At 37.6% G+C, this 24,101-nt stretch overlaps 1 protein-coding gene across 1 annotated transcript in view; it reads left to right on the top strand.

Annotated features, from left to right (window-relative positions):
- The window catches only part of LOC134795527 (uncharacterized), a 92,981-nt gene that overhangs the window by 29,018 nt on the left and 39,862 nt on the right, over positions 1–24,101 (top strand). The window contains exons 4-5 of the mRNA XM_063767415.1: positions 20,293–20,474; positions 21,383–21,526. Of these exons, the coding sequence (XP_063623485.1) occupies positions 20,293–20,474; positions 21,383–21,526 (326 nt within the window). The remainder of the gene's footprint in view (positions 1–20,292; positions 20,475–21,382; positions 21,527–24,101) is intronic.

Genomic DNA, 24,101 nt, shown 5'->3' with positions numbered 1-24,101 from the left:
TAGGTAACTAGACGTAAACTCAATATACTTACACGAGTAACAGGTTAGACTATCCAGCGCGAACTAAAACATAAGTGTGGCGTTATTTAATAAACCCCCTAGTCCGGTGGCCGGCTGCATGAAACAAACCTCATCAAAAAATAGAATATACCTACCCTGTAGAGGTACCTGACATTTAGTAGCTTCCAACGCACTTGGTCGGCCTAGGCTTAACCTGGCAGATTTTGTACAAATGGCAAAAACGTTGGACAAAAATTCATCAAAAAAAACCTCATCGAAAAATTGAATGAAACTTGTATGGTAGTATACCTGACCTTGAGGACAGTAAAAAAAAAGTGGTCGGCCTCACCTTAGCCTGGCAGTTTTTGCAGTCCGACCAGATTTATTGGGTCACGTGAGAGCTACAATTTACCTCATCGAAAAATAGAATGAAACAAACGGATTATAATAGCTAAAATAAGCCTGTTGACGTATGTCTTGGTCGGCCTCACCTTAACCTGGCAGATTTTGCAGTCCGACCAAATTTATAAAAAAAACATCAAAATTTTTTTATCGAAAAATCGTATGAAACTGGTATGGTACGATGGCTGCCTTTGAGGACAGTATAAAAAAAGTGGTCGGCCAAATCCTGTGTTGGCAGGTTCCTGTGTCCGACCAATTTTGTGGTACCACGTGAGAGCTACAATTTTACCTCATCGAAAAATAGAATGAAACAAACGATTATAATAGCTAAAATAAGCCTGTTGGCGTATGTCTTGGTCGGCCTCACCTTAACCTGGCAGTTTTTGCAGTCCGACCAAATTTAAAAAAAAAACATCAAATTTTTTTTATCGAAGTATCGTATGAAACTTGTATGGTACGATAGCTGCCTTTGAGGACAGTAAAAAAAAAGTGGTTGGCCAAATCCTGTGTTGGCAGGTTCCTGTGTCCGACCAATTTTGTGGTACCACGTGAGAGCTACAATTTACCTCATCGAAAAATAGAATGAAACAAACGGATTATAATAGCTAAAATAAGCCTGTTGACGTATGTCTTGGTCGGCCTCACCTTAACCTGGCAGTTTTTGCAGTCCGACCAAATTTATACAAAAATCATCAAAAATTTTTTATCGCAAAATCGTATGAAACTTGTATGGTACAATAGCTGCCTTTGAGGACAGTAAAAAAAAAGTGGTCGGCCAAATCCTGTGTTGGCAGGTTCCTGTGTCCGACCAATTTTGTGGTACCACGTGAGAGCTACAATTTACCTCATCGAAAAATAGAATGAAACAAACGGATTATAATAGCTAAAATAAGCCTGTTGACGTATGTCTTGGTCGGCCTCACCTTAACCTGGCAGATTTTGCAGTCCGACCAAATTTATAAAAAAAACATCAAAATTTTTTTATCGAAAAATCGTATGAAACTGGTATGGTACGATGGCTGCCTTTGAGGACAGTATAAAAAAAGTGGTCGGCCAAATCCTGTGTTGGCAGGTTCCTGTGTCCGACCAATTTTGTGGTACCACGTGAGAGCTACAATTTTACCTCATCGAAAAATAGAATGAAACAAACGATTATAATAGCTAAAATAAGCCTGTTGGCGTATGTCTTGGTCGGCCTCACCTTAACCTGGCAGTTTTTGCAGTCCGACCAAATTTTAAAAAAAAACATCAAATTTTTTTTATCGAAGTATCGTATGAAACTTGTATGGTACGATAGCTGCCTTTGAGGACAGTAAAAAAAAAGTGGTTGGCCAAATCCTGTGTTGGCAGGTTCCTGTGTCCGACCAATTTTGTGGTACCACGTGAGAGCTACAATTTACCTCATCGAAAAATAGAATGAAACAAACGGATTATAATAGCTAAAATAAGCCTGTTGACGTATGTCTTGGTCGGCCTCACCTTAACCTGGCAGTTTTTGCAGTCCGACCAAATTTATACAAAAATCATCAAAAATTTTTTATCGCAAAATCGTATGAAACTTGTATAGTACAATAGCTGCCTTTGAGGACAGTAAAAAAAAAGTGGTCGGCCAAATCCTGTGTTGGCAGGTTCCTGTGTCCGACCAATTTTGTGGTACCACGTGAGAGCTACAATTTACCTCATCGAAAAATAGAATGAAACAAACGGATTATAATAGCTAAAATAAGCCTGTTGACGTATGTCTTGGTCGGCCTCACCTTAGCCAGGCAGTTTTTGCAGTCCGACCACATTTGTAAAGAATAATAATTTCTATATTGAAAATATGGTTTCTTCGCAGCTTGAACTTAACTTAATAATGCTAACTGAAAAAAGTCATAAGTAAATGAGTCCATGGAGGTCTTAGAGGGCTTTAAAAAAAATGAAATCATTCAGTTCAAATTTTATTCATAAATCTATCTAATATCTAAATAACGTTTTCTAACTACTGACGTGGTTTCAGAGTAACACTTACGTTGAGATGATGTCTCACAGATGTCAAAAATAAAAAGGTTTTCATCGATTTTTGACAAGTTTTGAATCGTATATCCTACTTTTCCACTACAGATAGAATGAGGAGGCATAACTGACATTTTATCACGCCAGGTGGCGCCTCCATAGTGAAGTTGCTGTCACTGTCAAATCACATACATTGTTTCCAATAAATTGTAAACATTCTCCTTTTTTAACCGACTTCCAAATCCCAAAGGAGGAGGTTATCAATTCGGTTGTATGTTTTTTTTTCTCCACAATACTGCAATAGTGTGCGACAAATTGTGGAAATATACCTATAGGATCTCCCTTTTTTCCCAAGGACCCGATATGCATAAATCGGTGAGAAAAAGCTTTGAGTACCAAAAACTAAGGCAAATGACAAAGACCGTTTGTGTAGGCTGCATTTTAAGGAAGATAAATATTTTGGAAACAGTAAATAAATACTCAGGTAAGCTAAGTTTTAACGAAGTAGTACATAATTTAGGGCATAATGGCTTGGCCACACATGATGTATTCCATACGCATCATGACTTTGTGTACCTATCTGATGGGCGGGCGTATATGAAACGCCTTCTTGTACATTCAGGTGATCCAGGTATACACCAAAGCTTAGTTTTCAATCGAACACTTGTAATATAAGAGGAAAAACTGCACGTGAGCCTTCCAAAATTGTAATAAACGGTAAAATACACAAGATAACCTCACATATATTAAGTGATTATCTTTGCATCAAATCAGCCTTTTTTCCATCAACTGTAGCATTTCTCCTTCGAAGCTCGGTTTGTAGAAAAGAAATTCCCACCTTTTACCAGTGGTAACTACTGGGAATAAAAATTCCCAGTAGGTACCACCCAAACCGAGTTGGGGGTAACTACTAGGAATTTTTTTTCCCAGTAGTTACCAGTGGTAAAAGGTGGGAAAATAATTCCCAGTAGTTACCACTGATAAGAACTTGGTGGTAACTAGTGGGAATAACCCTTTTTTTGTTAATAATTACTGTTAATCATAATCATCTTCGGAGTCGAAGTCTGACGAACTTTCCCCAGACTCCGACTTATCTATTGTTATTTCTTGGACTCGCAAAGGCGTAATGTGTCCTTCAAACCATTTGATCTTATACATTTCATCTCTTAATGTCCAGCCACAATGTGTTGCATCAAATTTGATGCAAGTGGATTCTGCCGCACACTGCCACATTGAATTTATGAAAGCCGTCCGTAACAAGCCATACGTCAACAGGTTTATTTTAGCTATTATATTCCGTTTTTTTTTCATCCTATTTTCGATGAGGTAAATTGTAGCTCTCACGTGGTACCACAAATTTGGTCGGACTGCAAAAACTGCCAGGCTACGGTGAGGCCGACCAAGCCATACGTCATCAGGTTTATTTTAGCTATTATAATCCGTTTGTTTCATTCTATTTTTCGATGAGGTAAAATTGTAGCTCTCACGTGGTACCACAAAATTGGTCGGACACAGGAACCTGCCAACACAGGATTTGGCCGACCACTTTTTTTACTGTCCTCAAAGGCAGCTATCGTACCATACAAGTTTCATACGATTTTTCGATAAAATTTTTTTGATGTTTTTTTTATAAATTTGGTCGGACTGCAAAAACTGCCAGGTTAAGGTGAGGCCGACCAAGACATACGTCAACAGGCTTATTTTAGCTATTATAATCCGTTTGTTTCATTCTATTTTTCGATGAGGTAAAATTGTAGCTCTCACGTGGTACCACAAAATTGGTCGGGCACAGGAACCTGCCAACACAGGATTTGGCCGACCACTTTTTTTTTACTGTCCTCAAAGGCAGCCATCGTACCATACCAGTTTCATACGATTTTTTGATAAAAAAAATTTGATGATTTTTTTATAAATTTGGTCGGACTGCAAAAACTGCCAGGTTAAGGTGAGGCCGACCAAGACATACGTCAACAGGCTTATTTTAGCTATTATAATCCGTTTGTTTCATTCTATTTTTCGATGAGGTAAATTGTAGCTCTCACGTGACCCAATAAATCTGGTCGGACTGCAAAAACTGCCAGGCTAAGGTGAGGCCGACCAATTTTTTTTTACTGTCCTCAAGGTCAGGTATCCTACCATACAAGTTTCATTCTATTTTTCGATGAGGTTTTTTTTGATGAATTTTTGTCCAACGTTTTAGCCATTTGTACAAAATCTGCCAGGTTAAGCCTAGGCCGACCAAGTGCGTTGGAAGCTACTAAATGTCAGGTACCTCTACAGGGTAGGTATATTCTATTTTTTGATGAGGTTTGTTTCATGCAGCCGGCCACCGGACTACCCGCGTAAGTCGAGTGAAGGGCGTTTAATCTCGACAAATGGAAAGTCTGTTAGCGCGAGTCGAGTGAGCCTAGCCTCCACAAGGGAGCAGACGAGACGCGTACCTATAGGTGAAGCCCGATTATCATTACAGCCAAGTGGCTGTGTAGTGTAATCCTAAAAGTGGCTAAGTAGCCACTTTTAGGATTGTTTACAAGATTGTTATTGTTAATCACATTATATAGCGACGGTAACCCTCATAAAATGTGTTGGTTATTTGAATATTAGGCTACTTAAAAATGTTTTTTGGTCTAATGCGGAAATTCAATGGAAATTAATAGAATTTATATTTTTATAACAAAACGCTTATACATAATTTACATACATATTGTGTTTTTCAAGGATTTTTTTGTTGATAGTTGTGTTTTAAATACCTACTGTTAAACGTAAAAACAGATTTGTTAGATAAAATGTCCCGAGAAGCTTTTACATAATTATGTAAAAAGTAAATATGTACCTTCATTCATTATATTGAGCAAAAACGTAAAATTGTCTCATGTCGACGACGAAAATGACTCATTTTTCTAGAGATGCACCGGATATCCGGTTACTATCCGGTATCCGGCCTATCCGGCCATTATTTGACTATCCGGCCGGATACCGGATAGTGACATATTATCCGGCCGGATACCGGATAGTAACATTGCTTGATTTCGGAGTAAACAAATTGGATTTCAGAAACAGACATGGTCATAATCGTACTTGTTTATTATTTTAAAACAAGTTTTTAAACATTCCACTGCACTTGCACGTGCACTCATTTCTAACCTAGAAATATGGCCACGCGAACGTTCACTAGAAAACAGGTCAAACCAGCAGAATGCGCACCTGAAAAACCGAAATGTAGGTATAGTTCCGCTGGCCGAATATTCGGCGGCCGGATACCGGATATTCGGCCGATGGTCAGGCCGAATATCCGGTATCCGGTATCCGGCCAAACAACTATCCGTTGCATCTCTACATTTTTCACAAGAGTTCTAAGAATAATAAATACGGTAAACAAATGATAATTATCATGCATATTATATTGTTTGAAGGCGGTGCCAATAATATTACCTACACAACTCATTTTGTAAAGTTAGTATTTATTTATATCCATAAAAATAATAGGTATACCATACCAAAGTATTATTTAATACTATCTATATTGACCTGCATATGGTACTAGGCGTCGGATCATTTGCATGTAATCTTAATAGTTTTTATGGTTCCGTACCTCAAAAGGAAAAAACGGAACCCTTATAGGATCACTCGTGCGTCTGTCTGTCTGTCCGTCTGTCACAGCCTATTTTCTCGGAAACTACTAGACCAATTAAGTTGAAATTTGGTACACATATGTAAATTAGTGACCCAAAGATGGGCATGTAACGTAAACAAATGAATTTTAAACATGGGGGCCACTTTTGGGGGGTAAATGAGAAAGTTAAAAAATAAAGTTTTTCAAACTATTATGTCATACATCAAATGAAAGAGCTCATTTTGAAAATTTCAAATATATTTTTTTTATAATTTTTAAATACATAGGTTAGAAGTTATTTAAGAAAATAGCTAAAAAATTACCTTCCCCCCCTTTATTTCCGAAACTACTGGGTCTAAAATTTTGAAAAAAATACACAAAATAGTTCTTTACCTATAGATGACAGGAAAATCTATTAGAAATGTGCAGTCAAGCGTGAGTCGGACTTAATGTACGGAACCCTTGAAACGCTAGTCCGACTCGCACTTGGCCGGTTTTTCTATTTCAGAGTTGCACTGCATGAATGTGTCACCCTATCTGTATTTAGAATTGTAATTGTGTAGCAAGCTGTCGATATTGACGATCATATTGTGAATAACAATAACCATACCTATTATCGGAATTCGATTACGCACAGATGTACATGTAACAAGGCGGCTAAGTAAATCCTTTGTACCTTCTGCATTGTAGTTAGCTGTTTGTATGTTCAATGAAGCGCAGTGATGTGTGATGTCACAGTCATAGCTTTCACTCGCCGGGCGGGAGTCACTTGGTTTGTCATTTTTATCGCTTTGCGTCCGCATCACTTTAGGAGAACCAGTAAAGTCTGGCTAGCCAAATTTTGTTGACAAATATTTCCTTGTTGTATCACCAATTGTCTATGATTTAAAAAAAAGTTAAAATTCTGTTGTCAATTTATGGCATTCATTCAAATTGTTTGCGGTTTATAAGGCGTTTATTTTAAATAATGTTAATAATGACTGCACCGAGTGAGGTCCGCAAACTATTATTTAAGCTAATAATTACGACAATGTGCGAAGTCGACGTGAAGCGTTGTATAAATGAAAAACTGCAATGTTTACAAGTCGTAAACAATTTAGTAGGTTGGTGCTCTATTAATATTTTGATACTTTAAGTACTTAGTACTAACATTTGCCTATTAGGGGTTGTGCACAAATCACGCGAGGTGTTTTCGGCTACTTTTTGACCCCGCCCTCCCCCTTGGTGATATTTCGTGAGGTTTTTGGCAACCCCCCCTCCCCCACATAACCTCACGTGTATTTTTATGAAATTTTTCTATCCGACCGGTCAAGGCCACGCGCTCCAAAATATCGTAAAATAGACTCGCTATTTTGAAGTGCGGATTGAAAATGTATGTTTAACGAAACCGAGAAAAAGTATCTTCTCATGTGGAAGGTATTTTTTCTTAGTTTCGTTCACTGTAGAAAAATACACGTGAGGTCTCCTTATACCCCCCCTCCCCCAACGTGATCTCTCGTGATTTATTCGTGACCCCCACCCCCCCTATCGAACCTCGCGTGATTTGTGCACAAGCCCTTACTTTGATTAAGTACGTGAATTTATTAATGCCTGAATCTCATAAACAGGACAAGTGTATAAAGAAACCGATAAACTAAAAGTTCTGGAAAATATCTATAAAATCTAAACATTGCAACGTAAACATATGTGTTTGTCGTTGACTGTACTTAAAATAGTGGTAGAAATTATGTGAGCTGACTTTGAGTGCACGTAAATGTATATTTTACTTATTTCCTTAGTACCTTACGTGTGCACAGAAAATCATAAATATTGTCTAGTATCAAAACTATAATTCTTACTAGACAAAGTGTGACCAGACCAAGATTTTTTGAATTTCCCGCCAAACATTTGTGTAAAATTTCAGTAGCCAGACTCTACCTACCTATATATTAATTAAATTAATATTATGGGACAATCTTAGCCAAATTGACATAGCTCGATAAGGCTTATATTGTGGTAGTCTAGATGGTGATATATTTAATAATATGCATAACTTAACAAAAAATATTCGTGATAAATACACCAATAAAGGCGTCCAATAAGCGAGGAGAATAACCGAACCCGCACCGCAGTTGCACTGCGTGAAAGCTACTATCGTTTTATTGCTTACCGAGCCAAAATTGACCAATTTTAAGCAATATCTACACGATTTCATATTCACTTAAAGAGGCTTGACACTAAACCTGTCACGCAAGTAGCTTAATGGAAAGAAAGTGGTAATTTAAATCTTATATATTATTTTAATGATACCACATATATTGCTGTAATGTTAAAAGTCTTAACTAAAAAAGCTCCGTTAAATCAGGATGCAGTTATTTGTATTCTCTATTGCCCACTCTATATTTATCACTACTATTAATCATATATGCATTCTAAAAGTTGTAAATCCCATTTTAAGCCCCCTACGCAAAATCAGGGGTGTTATATGTTTGACGCCAATGTCTGTCTGTCTGTGGCATCGTAACTCTCTTAACGGATGGACCGATTTCGATGCACTTTTTTTTAAATGTGAAAGCGCGTTTCCTTGCGGTAGTTGTTAGCTATGTTTGATAAAAATCGATCCAGCAATTTGAAGAGTATCAGCTCTTTTCCAGAATGATGTAAGGCATTTTTGGCATAATATTGATTTTTTTGACATATTGTGTGGGAATCAAAGAAATTATAATTTAATAGTTATTATATGTATACTGCTACTAAAAACTGGCATGATAAAGCACCTTATGGCGAAAAGGGTATATAGTAAATATTTTTGCATGTTTTGAATATAATTCGTATTGTATATGCGTGTTTCATAAAAACATGTTTAAAATATATTTGCATATATGATAAATAACATTACCGAATAGTTTCATTGTTGTGGGCTCAATTTTGCTTAGGTATGAATAAATCTAAAATTACCGTCTATATATTATCGTCCTCTGGCTGATATGATGATGATGATGATATTATCTTTAAAAACACAGTTTTATTATTGATAGTATTTAGGTATAATGTTATTAATTAGAACTTAATTGCACAATAAAATACATAAGTACAAATGGCGGACTTAATGCCGTAAGGAATGTTGCAGATTTCTGTAGATAACGATCGTGTTTTAGGTATGATCTGGTAAACGTTATTATTTATTACCTATTCTACAACACTCGATTATTTTGCAACGTAAAACACTCTATTTATTACTACCTACGTAATAGTTAGTGCTGAATTTCGGGCAGTACACTGGTGACCTGCCGAATGGAGCAGCAATATTCGGCATTAAACAATATTCCCAGATTCAAAGCCAGGCTAGCCTGTGTTGGTAGTCAAAGCCCCTTTCAACGGCACATGTTAATTCGGCGAAACATCACTTGTAGCATACGACAGCTTTGCTTTAGTTATTTGGGATAGTATCAGCTACGCAAACGCTATTGCCCGTACGTTGTAATTGGCTACTTTCCTACTAGTCAAATCAGCTTCTTTTTTAGAACTGTCAAAACGATTTGCTAATATGGAATTTATATGAAAACTTGTGTATTGTGTAGTGACGTTACAGTCAACTAACCTACTTTTTATACTTCCATCCGATTTATTAAATAGAAATTATCTTTAAAAATAACTGCTATATATGTTTTTCTAATAATTATCAGATGCTTTATTTCGTGCACGGCGTGAAATAATTTATTTTAAGTATAGGAAAGTACCCAATTGTAACTCGTCATAAGTTTGAGCTCCGTAGCAAACTTGACTAGTTCGTTATAAATTTGAAAAGTGGCAAGATGCAGGGTAAATGCAGTACATAAAATGGTACCTAATACCGTGCTATATGACCGGTTATTGTAGGTGAAATCCAGATCGGCGTGTTACTTAATTAAAACTCTTTGACTTGCGAGACTAAAGTAATTGATTTATTTTTGCAGTCGCATTTACTTAGCTGTTAAATATTTATTCGATATAGTTAAACACTATCGTACTTTGTTTTTATCATATTTGACCGAAATATGATTTGGTATGTGTGATGTGCTGATGTGTGAACAACCCATATTTTTCTTATTGGTAGCTTGGTTGGTTATTGGTATGCTCTGTTGATAGGTAGGATTTTGTTTAGACAATCCAAGAAGGACCAGAAGTGGCAACTATCTACTATATCTCTACTCTAATTAATGTGTAAAACTTATGTCTTTGAAATATTCTGTTCAAACGCTGCACCTTATTTAAACGTTAGCATTAAAACTCCCCTCGGTAATTATAATTAGTCAGATAGGAGAGTCGTTACAAAGCTTACAGTAACGACGTACTAAAGCACTAAAGATTTCATGGAGTTCACTGACTGTATACAATTTTAAATGCCGAACAAAAATTATGACTCGTTTGGTGGTCCGCTTTAAACAGTGAAATCTGGATAATGGATTCCCTGAATACCAGCCATTCAATTTCTTTTGAAGGAACAGGACTAGGACTTTTCTAAATGTGCACCTGGATAAAAACAATTCCAAGTCTAGTTTACTTATATCAGAAACAACGAGCATTTCCAATTTATAAATTATAGCATTATACCTATTTAATTTAAGCCAAAGATATAAAGTTAATAGTTAAGTACCTATTAACTATCATAGACAATGCATATTTACGTGGTTATGTTCTCTCATGTAATGAATGGTTGGAGGCTTGCGTCATTATTTACATAACTAGCCAATTCGTGGCGCATGCTGCAAGCGATTTAATTGTCAATAAATAACCTGCCATATTTATTTTATAATGGTTATATATAAACCCACTTTTCAATCTTCATATCTCTAGCATCAGCACGCGAATTTGTACGCGTGGATGTCGTTAGAATTCAATCCATAATTAACCTAGCTAGGCACTAATACCCGCATGCATCAAACTCTCTTAACTGAATTCGTAATAGTATATTAAAACTGGATGACGTCGTCATACTTAAGAGGAAAGGGGACGGCTGTTTCTACATACCTACAAACGTAGTCCCCATTTTCTTCTCTAGATATTGATATTATGGAAAATATTTTTACATAATTTGATGTACCTTAGCTATGCCTCTACGTTTGACTTTTTTCAAGTGAATACCAATTTGAAACAAATTTTTAAATGCTTCTATAACTCTTATAATAATTAAAAAAATTGAAAAATATCAAACGTAGGGGCATAGCTGTGGTTGATATACAACAAATAGTGTTATAATATTTTCTATATTTATGTTAAAACCCAGAGAATAAAATGAGGACTACGTTTGTCTGAAAAGGCGAATTCGCGCGGGTCCTCCACTTTCGTCTCGAAATTAATCAGTGTTTCGATTTGCACATGCTGCATCCCGCCCTAACACTACATCCAAGTAAGTATAAGAGCAGATAGACGAAGCCGCGGTCGAAACCTATATGTATATAATGACTGTATAGTCTAGTCGTGCAAAATTGTTTTTATACTTGAATATAATAGGAAAACTCCGTTCTGCAATTTTGCGTGGTTATCCTTATTTTGCGGTTTTGAAATTAACACAAAAAGGAAAATGTTTTTGCTTTTTTTTTTTTTGTCAGAGGTGGAGGTAATCCTCATTGGATACTGCCCGCCCGGTATCCGCCAGCATGCCCGACTCGGCTGCGTTGGAGATTTTCCTCCCAGCCGCCTACGGACTAAACCCCTCCACCCTGTAAAGTGTTTGTTCCCAGAAACTCGGCGCTATCGGTATACGCGTTGTTTCTGGGTGTGTAGTTGTGTGATCCGGGAAAGATTTCAGTGTAGAGTACGTGATGAGTTGTGAAGTGTTATGTGTGTGTTGAGTGTACCTATGTGTTTACAGTGCATGAGTGCAAGAAGCGATCGTGTGATCAACTCTATGCACTGCGAAGAGTAATTTGGATAAGCAAGGAAAAGGTAAGGTATATCAAGGTTTGTCTATTTGGTGATTATGATTAGGTACCGTTGAATTTTTTCAGATTTTTAACTATATACTCAAGGAACTCGTGAAAGCTTTCGGTTGTTGATTCTTTACTGAGGATTTCTTGTATATTGCTAGGGTCTATATGTAAGTTTTGACATGTTATAACGTGATTAATTCGTTGAGCTGCAAACCTTGGGCATTCATTTAATAAGTGTTCCAATGTTTGTTTGATTTGTTCTGGAGGGTCACAGGGACAGTGGTCGTTATTTACGATTTTAAATCTTAAGAGGTAAACCTTATGAAACCCGTGGTTGCTGAGATATAGCGTTGTTGCAAAGGTAGGTGAATTTTTGTTGACGTAGTCTATTGGCTGTTCGTGAGTGGGAAATAATGTTTTTGTGTATTTACAGTGGTTTGAGTTATTGTACAACAGTGCCTTCTCTTCCGCGAGTTTAGTTTTAAGTTTTAGTTTAATATAGCTGATAGGGACATTGGAGTAATCAGGTGTACGGTGCAGTTTGGTTGCGGACTTGGCTGCGGTATCGGCTAGCTCATTGCCCAGGATACCACAGTGAGCTTTGACCCAGAAAAACTGTACTGTGGTGTGTTCTTTGTGTCTTTCGATCAGTTTATGTATGTGGTTTACAAGGTTATTGTAGCTGTTGGGGTTTGCTAGTTCGGTTAACCCCGCTCTACTGTCACTAAACACGAGAATTTTGTGGGGGTGTGCCGGTCCCTCGAGTGCAAATCGGAGGCCTTCCTTGATGGCTAGCAGTTCTGCCTGAAAGACAGAGCAGCAGTTATGAAGCTTCAGCTTTTTGACAATCGGGTTGTTTGGGGTATTAGGTTTTATGATGACAAAGGCTGACCCAACCTTGTCATCAGTCTGACTGCCGTCGGTGTAAATATGCCAGATTCGAGATGAGGTAGGTGGTTCACTGTGGCTACTAATCGCCTCAACAAGCTCTTCCTGTGTGTTGAGTAATTGGTACTCTATTCTGTGCCTATGCACAGGGTGAAGATGGGCCCCAGGTGTCACGGGCGATTCTATTCGTAGGTCATCCGGCAGAAATGATGCGTGGCCGTAGATTCTAGTGAGTTCTATTTCTGACACATATGTGACCTTGGCGGGTAGTGGTGTTAATTTAGCTAAGGTTATGGAGAGAGCCATGCTCAGTGTCCTGAACCCACGTATGCACTTGATTGCAAAGAGCCTCTGTAGGGATAATAGTTTCCCGTTTACATATTTGTACTTGAGTGCCGTTTTCCATACCGAAGCCGCGTAGGTCATAATAGGCTCTACAACGTGCTCATAAATGGTGCGAGTGTTTTCTGGATGCACGCCCCATGTTGGACTGATGAAAGTCTGCAGTTTGTAGAAGAGCTTTTTGACTTTCTCCATCGTGGTTAGAGCGTGAGATGTAAATCTTAGCTTCTCATCAATAGTTATCCCTAACAATTTCATAGAGGAAGTAAAAGTCACTTGGTGTGTTCCCATAACTATTTTGGCGAGTTTTGCCCTTTGAGTAAATCCTATCATCCGAGTTTTTTCATGGCCGAAGTTAAGCTTGACGCTGTTCCCCCAGTCCTCAACCATCTGTAGTGCGGAATTAGTAACACGCTCTAGTTCAGGGATCGTTTTGGAGGTGCACACAAGGAGTATGTCGTCGGCGTATGCTTGTATATGGCATCCAGCTGGCCAATTAATTACCAATAGGTCGTCCAGGATTAGGTTCCACAAAACCGGGCCAACGACAGACCCCTGTATGCACCCTCTGGTGGTTGCAGTCCGCAAATGCAAGTTGTACCCCTCTGTCAGTCAGGTAGCTAAGGAGGATTTCATATATATTTTTGGGGCATCTTAGGTGCTTGAGACGTTTGAAGATGGCTGGCCACCATGCATTGTCGAACGCAGCCTTGATGTCTAAGGAAACAGCAATCACCAGTTTCTTGTCCTTTTTAGCTTTGTCGACGACATTCAATGCATGATGGATTGCATTGGTGGTAGATGTCTGCAGTCTGAACCCGAATTGTATCTGGATGACAAAGTTATTTTCATGCATATAGAAAACAAGTCTATTTATAATTAATTTCTCTAAGAGCTTGCCGAACACCTTTACCAAGCCAATAGGGCGGTATGCCGAAGTCTTTGTATAATCATCTTTGCCGGGCTTAGGGATGATTTTTGTGGTGGTAACTTTCCAGCAGTCAGGGACTGGGGAAGTACTTACTTCAGAGCTAGACACCTATTCATTATGGCAGTAATTGACTCAGGAAACAATTTAGTGACCTCCAGGCAGATATCAGCTGTCAGGTGATCGGATCCGGGCGCTTTCTTATGGCTTATTGTCTTTAGCGTTTCTAAGACTTCGGTCACTGTGAACGGTGGTTCATCCGGGGTGTCAGGAAGATCACGTATCTGACTTCTTATGTTAAGCTGATAAGTAGTGTCAGTGTTCTTATCATCGTCTGGATAAAAGGTGTTAAGTAGTGCATTTGCCGTATCCTCACTGTTGACAGTGTATATTCCGTCTGGTAATTGCAGTGTAGCAGGCGGTTGGGTTAAGGGTAGGGTATAAGTCGAATGTTTTTGCTTTGTAAATAGTAGGTACCTAGGTGTAGATAAAAAAATAAGATTAGAAAAATCGGCTGTTAAGAGGCTGTCCTTAAATGGCAGGTAGGTAAATATACATTTTCCTGTTTTGGCAGGTAAAACGTTTTTTGAGGTATATGATGGTTATCTGGAACAATAATGACACTTGAGAGTCGTTAACCTAACTCTATACCTAATTTTATAGTTATTTTAGTATGGTGATTTAATATGTTATAGTTAGGCTAAAAATTAGCCTTCTCGTATTTACAGGACTAAATTCAAAAAGTAGCGTTAGGCCGGTTACAGACTAGCGTTTTATACGCGCTTCAAAAAACGTGTGGCTTAGGCGTGTAACATTATACCTAGGTACCTATATACCAAATGTAACGAAATATAGCGCGCATGTAAGCGCGTAACGCCGAATCGTGGTCGAAACTACCGTACGCGCAGAAAAAACGCTAGTTTGTAACCGCCCTTAGGTAAACGACACGCTGGTGGAACGCCGTCAACGCGTTTAAAGCCCTTGCTACACGGTCGCCGACAAGCCTTCTAACCGTCTGACCTTGGTCTGTCCTTGGTCAGTTTTGGTCAAATTTTGTTGGAAACAACTGTCTACACGGTCCGGGGCGGACCAAGGCCACGCGGTCTGAAGGCTTGTCGGCGACCGTGTATCAAGGGCTTAATACGCGCTGCTCATTCTGTAGCCCTTTTCCCATTCTTCAACTTCCTCAATTTCCGGCTACTCACTTGCGTGGTGCGGCTATACTTGTGTGTGGATACCTGTCGATAAAGCGTTCAACACGTGACCAACAACACCATAATTATCGTTTGATAGCCTCGTCTTACCGGCCCATTTGCATTCACTACATAAGTACGTACAGTTACGACCGGCGTCGACCGATGTAGTTAAAAGAAAATTCCTAATTGGATTATTAATATAGTAGCCTGTTTGCTTCCTTATTTTTATCGATCGTGTAGATATTTATTAGAAAGCGGTGGTAGCTGCAAGCAGCATTGAAATATATTAATATTAGCCTCTGCCCGCGACTTCGTTGAAGTCGTGAAAGTCATCAACGAGGAACGTCACAACATACTGCGTGCTATTGCAACATTTGCCGGTAGTTATTTCTATAAAATATTTAGTATTTGCGACCCGCCTCGGCTTCGCATGGGTTAACAAATTATACACCTAAACCTTCCTCAAGAATCACTCTATTGATAGGTGAAAACCGCATGAAAACCCGTTTAGTAGTTTTTGGAGTTTATAGCGAACAAACATATAAACACACAAACAGACAGACGCGGCGGGGGACTTTGTTTTATAAGGCGTAGTGATGGCAATAAGTAAAACTTGGTGTTATATAGTGTCTCCAAAGAAGTAACACTAGGTAGGTATATAACAGAGGCGGCGCGTCTAAAATATTCGTGGGGAACACAAAGCGCGGCCCGCTCATTCTTTCTTCCGTGGTGGGGAAGCTGGAATTATTTAGGCTTTCCTTTTCTTCATGACCCTTAATAAAAGTACTACTTATAAGGTGACAGCACCAGTCCTGGGACATTTAAGAGGAAATTTGGAGTATTTGTGATATTTCCCTGAGTAAATGGTCTACCGCTTAGCGTGTCACAAGATGTATGTCCTATCCGTCTTTCATGTTTCAGGCGTGTTGTATCAAAGATACTGCGATGAGTTTCCACATACTTAACAAATTAAAACTATGTTTTTTTTCTCCAGTCATGGACACCAAAGCTCCAGTAATGGAACCCCGGTAATGGACGTAAATCCAGTAATGGACCCCCTATAATGGACATTGCTCTATCAGTATAAAATATTGAAATAGGGAATAACGGCTCGATTCGGAAAATGAATTAGATATCTATTAGACATCAAGAAGTTACGATATGGATAATTTAAAGATATTTGTAAGGTAGATATGTCAAATTTGACGTTTCCGCGATTCTGGGCGTCCTCTTGACCGATTTCCACAAGTTATGACTTAGATATCCAAGTCACATCTATTCGATATCTAATGTAGATCCCAAAGATCTCTAGTTCGTCTCTAATCTTGCAATTATCTCGTTTCCCGAATACGCCTGTTAGTTATGGCAAAAAAATCAATTATTGTTATAAGCTTTTATCGCTGAATGTATTTTTCTTTCCACAGACAATTATTATTGTATTAGACCCATCGAGACAATTCTAATATACCCAAACACAATTAGTTAGCGTTTATCGAAGAGTTCCCATTGCCACCTCCTGTCTCCATCATCAGATTAGGTCCATGTTATCATAATATTGCATTATCATCCGATATGCATATTACTTAATTACGTATACAAAATTTCAACTCAATCGGAAATCGGAAAGTGGGTCAAATACCAAGGTCTACCAAGATTTGACCCACACTAACTAACAGGGCAAGTTAAATAAAAGTTTGGAAAAACGATATTAATTTATCCGAAGTCCGAGCATACCTCCTAGTTGACATATTTCGTAACTACATTTTACTTCTGTATTATTTACACATGAAATTATGGCATGGCAAACATCATTATGTAAATTGTCCCATCATAGGAGGTATGCAGTTTTACAGCTCCTATAATGGGATTGGGCCAAATACCACTATTTTTTTACATCTGTGGAGTCACAAACATAGTGTGTTGTATACCTTATCTCATGGTAAATGCAATTAAAAAAACTCATTCTAGTTTTCATCAAGTATTAATTGATTAAAATTTAATAAATTAACTCACCTCTTTTAGCGAAGTTGTTAAGAATTCTTAGTGGTATTTTTTTTCAGTGACACGACAACTTTTGGGTTGACGCCAATTTCTTAAAATATTACCGAATTTATTAAAAATTCAAACTGAAGCAGCTCTAGGACTCTTATTTATGATAAAATATAGCCAGTGTTTATAAACTACTTTTAGATAGGTACTTATTTTAGAGGATTTGTGGTTTTTTTGTCCCATTACCGGTTCCACGTCCATTATAGGGTATACTACGTTATAAGACTGAAAATTAGGCAATCCGGTGGAAATCAAATTTTTTGACGCTCCCTAATTTTTAGATTTAGCGTAAGGTTATGTAGCATAATTTCTAAAATCAAATATCCTAAGTACAAAATTCCTAAAGACAGAACATCGAAAAACAAAATGTCTAATGTACGAAATTCCTAAAGATGCATGTCCTAATACACTTTTAATCGAACAATCTCATTTTCGAAAATCAATATTCCTTTGTACAAAATGCCTAATGTGCTACATAACCTAGCGTAAGAACCCGCACGGATATTTAAAAAACTATAAATGATATGACTTCGCAGCATATAGACTCCGCCCATGTTTTGATAAGTGATAAGAGTCGGTGTCAATTTAATTGCGGGTGATATTAGGAGCGAGGGAACAATGGCGCGCGGGCGCATTGTTCGGACAGGATGTCCGAGCCATTGTGGCCGGCAAACAGCACAGAACGAGATCTAGCGTTCATGTTTCATGCTGTTTCATTGACTGTTTGATGCAATTTGATGCAAGTTTTTTTATGTAGAGATGTTTGTTTACGCTCATTGTTTTTCGATTTAAGTGTTCGCAATTAGAGAGCAATGGAGCAATCGTAATATGAATTTGTTACGTATATAGCAGGTAAAGTGTCATTCTATGGAACTTGCTAACTATGTAAACAAACCGCCATATTGAAACTGTCAAAAATGATTAATTTACTAGTGACTTTTGTTTACATAGTTAGCAAGTTCCATAGAATGACATTTTAGTTAGTTATATCAGGTTAGGGGTCATCCATTAATTACATCTCACGTTTAGGGGGAGGGAGGGGGTCAAGAAAATGTGACATGTTGTGACAAGGGGGAGGAGGAGTCACAAACTTTGTGACGTCACTTTAACTTCATCAGTAACCGAAAATTTATTTAAATTATTTTATACGCTATTATACATTTAAATAACATGTTTTTGAAACGATAATCGTTTTTATTCGTTTAATTTTATTTCTTAATCAGTTTTGGGTTATAAAATTACTAATATTTCTTTTGTCAAAAATATTTGGATATAATATTAAATGAATAATTGCCGATTTCGTTGAAGAAATGTGACGTCACACCAGGGGGGAGGGGTTTGCCAAATGTGACCAAGTGTGACAAGGAGGGGGGGGGGAGGGGTAAAAAAAACCTAGAAATTCGTGTGACGTAATTAACCCTTTACCTACGGGTGTCAACCAGAGTTGCCAGTAAGGCAACACCGCTGCAGTATACGGGTGTCAACTTGATCGAAGTAATGGTTGTGTTAAACATTTTTTTCAATCAAAACCAGACCTTGTGGCTTGGTAATAGCGGTCACATTATGCACTGGGATTAGTATAGATACAAAGAAAAAAATATCATAGTATTTCGGTAGATGGCTCTGACATAAACGTAATTTTAAAATTACCGCTTTTTTGCTGGCAACTGGGGTTGATACCCGTACTGCAGAGGTGCTATTAATTGAACTCAATATGGCGGACAATAGTGATGTTTTAAATTTCATCGACTTATTGTCGATATGAGAGTACGGCGTGGGAGTGTTTGGAGTGTTATTTTTAGTGTTTTTTTACCGTTTTTGGTTCAAATATTGGATTTTAACAGGTTATGAAATTATTATTAGGTACAATAGAACTTAATCAAAATCATAACTTGTTAAATTTCAGTTTTACATTTACTAGGTTATCGATATATCGACAAATATGTCGATAGACGCACATCACTATTTTCCATAAGTGGCAAATTGTTTTTATGCAACGTTGTAAGTGATTGATTTTTATGCATTATTTTCATTATTTTCGTGTTAAGTATACTATAAACTAATGTTCTTAAACATAAACTTGTGAAATCCGCGAGTAGTAAGTTAAAAATCTTCAATTTCTTAGTGCCTGATATATTGCTTGATAGCAGAACAAATAGTGAATATTATTACTCCAAGTGATTATTTATTGATTAAACACATTATAATTATTGTGTATGTGAAGTTTCAAGTACGTAGCTGTAATACTTCAAAAGTTACAAGTAAGTGAAATTATGCCTAACCGCTGACTCTCGCCAAAACATGCCCGTATTGGGCGGTGACGGAGTGATTCAAGGGCCCGTAGGTAAAGGGTTAATGGATGACCCCTTATATCAAGTTAAGGTATCTAGAGATCAACTCTCAGAATACCTACAGCAAATTTTAATAACTAAATTTACGGTGCTTGATAAATTTACTATAGAATTCTGAAACGTGCCACCTAAACTGTTTGACCATAAAACACCGAATTAATTTGTACGAAATGTTTTGTATCCGTTGCTCCGATATACGAGCGGGACATCGCTATATACGTGCATAGCGCTGTCAATCTCATACACATCCAGTGTAAAGAGTCAAGCGAAGTCTGGCTTTAGTAGACTGCCTTAGACTTCACTTGATATCATACCTAGGTAATTTGCTTCGTGGGCACGAATTTTATGTTAGCCCGGTATCAAGTACCGAAATCATTTTCGTAAAACCAAGAAATGTTTATTGTTAAAATTAGCTAAGTAATGTTAATATAATGAGAAAATAAAGCACCAATGCACGACTTTAAAATTGCAGTCGTGAATCAGATAGAGGTACCTGCTGAGACTTGTACCTACGTGGTTTTACAATACAATTATTTATGCAGCCGCTATTTATACGCCCGACATACGTGTTAATCAAGACTGGTTTTTCCACCTTGGCATTCGTGCAAGTAAATAATTGATGTCATTTGTTTTTCAGAAAATTGACGATGTCAATCCGAAGTTTGATGCTCCGAACTCTGAGGGAGGTGACGACAGCTCCGAGTCGGACAGCTCGGCTGAAGACGACGAGGATTTGGATGCTGTGCGACCCATGTTCAAGCTGCCCATCCAGTTCGACCTCGACGAGCTCGCTGGCGCCTTCCTGGCCAACAACCAGAAGTAAGTACACTTCTACCCGTCAAATCCGATTGTTTTTTTTTGCTCAAAAACGTGTGAATAAATTTACAGATGGCAAAAGTATACGGACATATAATATAGGATACAACTATTATATTGATTAGCTTCTAATATTCCAAAGATTTTGATAGCACAGGTAGTGCAAGTGTCATTTATACCTACGTCATAATTCCATAGAAGTTTGACGTTTTAAATAACACTTGCACTGCGTGTGCTATCAAAATCGTTGCAGACTTATCTTGTTCTAACTTTAAATACCTATCCTGAACTACTCATCAAAGTAATAAATTTAAACAAAGAAACATGTTTCCAACTATTTTTTTATACACCTTCATATCTCTAGGCTTGAGTCGTTATAGTACCTTGAGGTTATCTTCACACAATTGGATGTTAAATTCATGAATTGTACGACAGCCGCTATCCGCACAAAGCTACGATATATGTTCCCACTGGAGCCTTAATACCTATATTATGTTTATTTTGTTATTGAGATTATTAAAAGGTAGTAATCATTGAATAAAAAAAACTAGACCAAATTAACCCAAGTCCAGACCAACTTAATTAATAGATGTCTTATTTCAAAATACGATACAAGAAGATATTAAATCGAAAAAACTATTAATGCCTATTTAAGTAGTAATTTCTGTATTATTATTTTTTTAACCTAATTGTATGTTTAATTTATCCAACTGTTACAAGAATAATCATAATAATATAATATTAAAACTAAAGTTTAAACTAGAAATAAAATAGAAATACAAACTATAAAATAGAGTCTTCTAGACTCCTCTATTTTCTTAAGTTGATCAGGCGGCAAGACTGGGCTGCCACTGCCACTTGGATTGCCACTTTGGTTACCCTGCCTTAAAAAAGGAATGTGTAAATTTCAGGGGCCGCATGAACTGCGTGGTGGAGCGCCGCCGCGACGACCCCATGGAGAGACGCTTCCCCTTCAACATCCTCGGGGCCTTCGCCCCCCGTGCCGCGCAGGCCGAGCGCATCGCCATCATCTGCCATGGCGGAGATGAACCCAGGTACATATTACAAAGAGATTGTAATTAGGATGAGCTCCCGGTATCCACTGATTGTCCATACAAAATCAGTCTCGGAACCGGGAATTCTCGTTTCTCAACATACATTTTTACTTATCCTATAACAAAAGGCAAGCGTGAAGATGACAGTATTTTATGTTCATTTCTTGAAAGTTCTGTGTTTTGTCATGGAAACCTATATGATTTGACAGTTTGGTATGTATAAGTAAAAAACTTTCATTTAATTTTCACAGTGTTTTTACGAACGGATTTATATGTACGCATATCTATGAGATGAGCCATTGTATCGAGTTACGATGAAGTCCGAATAAGGTTAAATTTGCGTTTCTCCTCTAGACGGTTGATCCCCAGTGATATTCGGCGTAACCTTCAATAGGTATACTGTTGTATATAAAGGTTTTGACTGGGAGGGTAAAGCTTGAGCCGGACCCTTTTTTATCCGACTGGCGAGGAAGGGAGGAGTTTTAGAATGTCTAAATAGACATAAGTACAAAATGCATGTCTCAATTCTGTTTGTTACCTTTCGAGAACAGTACTGTAAAAAGTAGGGGTAAGCTGGGTCTACAACTATAAGTGTTGTAACACTTGTAACTACACTAGGTGTGGTCTACACCTAGTGTAGTTACTGTTTTCTTAAATATTTTTCTTACTGGACCCACGTTCGAGATTCTCTGTTTCGCCCTATGGTTGACTGGTAGAGAATGCCTTAAGGCATTAAATCCACCATTTGTACTTATTTTTATTGTGCAATAAAGTTTAAATAAATAAATAAAATACTTATACATATAAGTATCTATTTTTGTCCGAATACTGTATTTAAAGTACCTAGGCAGATTGTATAGTCGCCATCAGATATATCAGAGCGGCAAAGGTGGTTACAAATACCTTCAGCACCTCTATTGTCAAGGCGAGGCGCTAGAGTGCGTGTTCAGATATTTTTGAACACCTCGGCCGCTCCGATATATCTGAAGGCGACTGTTACCAATGGACCTAATGGTTGCAAGTAACCTATGATTTAATAGTATTGTAACCAAATTAATGTTATAAATATTTGATCTGAAAAGCGGTGGTGGCCGAGTGGATATGACGTCCGACTTTCAATCCGGAGGTCGCGGGTTCAAATCCTGGCTCGTACCAATGAGTTTTTCGGAACTTATGTACGAAATATCATTTGATATTTACCATTTGCGTTTCGGTGAAGGAAAACATCGTGAGGAAACCTGCATACATCCGCGAAGAAATTCAAAAGGTGTATTGTGAAGTCCCCAATCCGCATTGGGCCAGCGTGGGGACTATAGCCCAAGCCCTCTTGCGAGTGAGAGGAGGCCTGTGCCCAGCAGTGGGACGTATATAAGCGGAATGATAAAATATTTGATCTTACCAAATTCCTCTCTTGACGCTATTTCTACTTACCTACATTAAATACTAGTACACCTACGTACACCTTACCTACCTACTCAAACGGATAAAAAAATTAGAGATTAAATATACAATTACCGCGATTTTGTTTACCGGGGGCAAACATGAAAGTTTATTTTGATTTGAAACTGAAATGTTTACATATAATATTTTTCGAGGTCAAATGTTCATCAACCTATTCTTTACAAACATTGAGTTATGTTATGACGTCCATAGATATAAATTGACAACAATACATACCTACAAACACGGTGGTTTAAAATAGTGTTTATCCTTTGATGAATAAAAGAAAAACTGTATAGTTATTAGTTAGTATTATCACGTGGGGATGCGAAAATTAAGGAACATTTCGTGTAGAATATTCTTCCTTTTTGGAAATCGATTAAAATGTACCCTATGTCACCCGGGGCGCAAATACGAATGTCGTAAAACATACGACGCAATCGTACCCACCCGCATACATTAACTGCTAAAATCATATAGCTTTCCATAACCAGGTAAATTAAAAGATAGGCGAATGACAGGATTAATTAGTATAGGAACCATTGACTTATATGTACTACGTACTAGACCAGCTATCGAGAACAAATTGTGTCCGCCATGTGTCTGCCATTTTCGGCGTTTGACGTCTGTCACTAAGGTGAAGAATAAGCGTACCTAGGCCAGAGGAGAAACTGTTATGACAACTGCTCATATTCTGCCTACGTACAGGGTTATTTTTTAATGACCTGCAATATTATACGACGTGAATGTATTAGGTGATACCGAGCAACTTTTCTACCGAGGAACAACCACTAAAACGCAAACTTGAATATAATTTAAGTACCTTTTTTATAACTTTTATTATATACCTATCGCACGGGTGAAAACGAGGATTCTTTCCTAAAATATATTTTCTATGCAATATTCTAAGTACATACTTGTATCACGGACTATATTCAATTTTTAACGATTCATCAAATTTTCTATTTGATTCTCGGTAACAATTTTGCACTTACCACCCTTAATGTAACATAAATATATTATAAAATACGTTATTATAACTAAAACATTCAATAAATAACGAGAAAAAAATATATTTCGTAACTTTTGTGCAATTTACCAACAACGTATACGACCATTTCGGTTACATATCAGA

This window comes from Cydia splendana, chromosome 12, assembly GCF_910591565.1.
Source record: "Cydia splendana chromosome 12, ilCydSple1.2, whole genome shotgun sequence".
Classification (NCBI taxonomy): domain Eukaryota; kingdom Metazoa; phylum Arthropoda; class Insecta; order Lepidoptera; family Tortricidae; genus Cydia; species Cydia splendana.
Note: the sequence above shows the minus strand (reverse complement) of the source record. Positions and strands in the feature narration are given on the sequence as shown.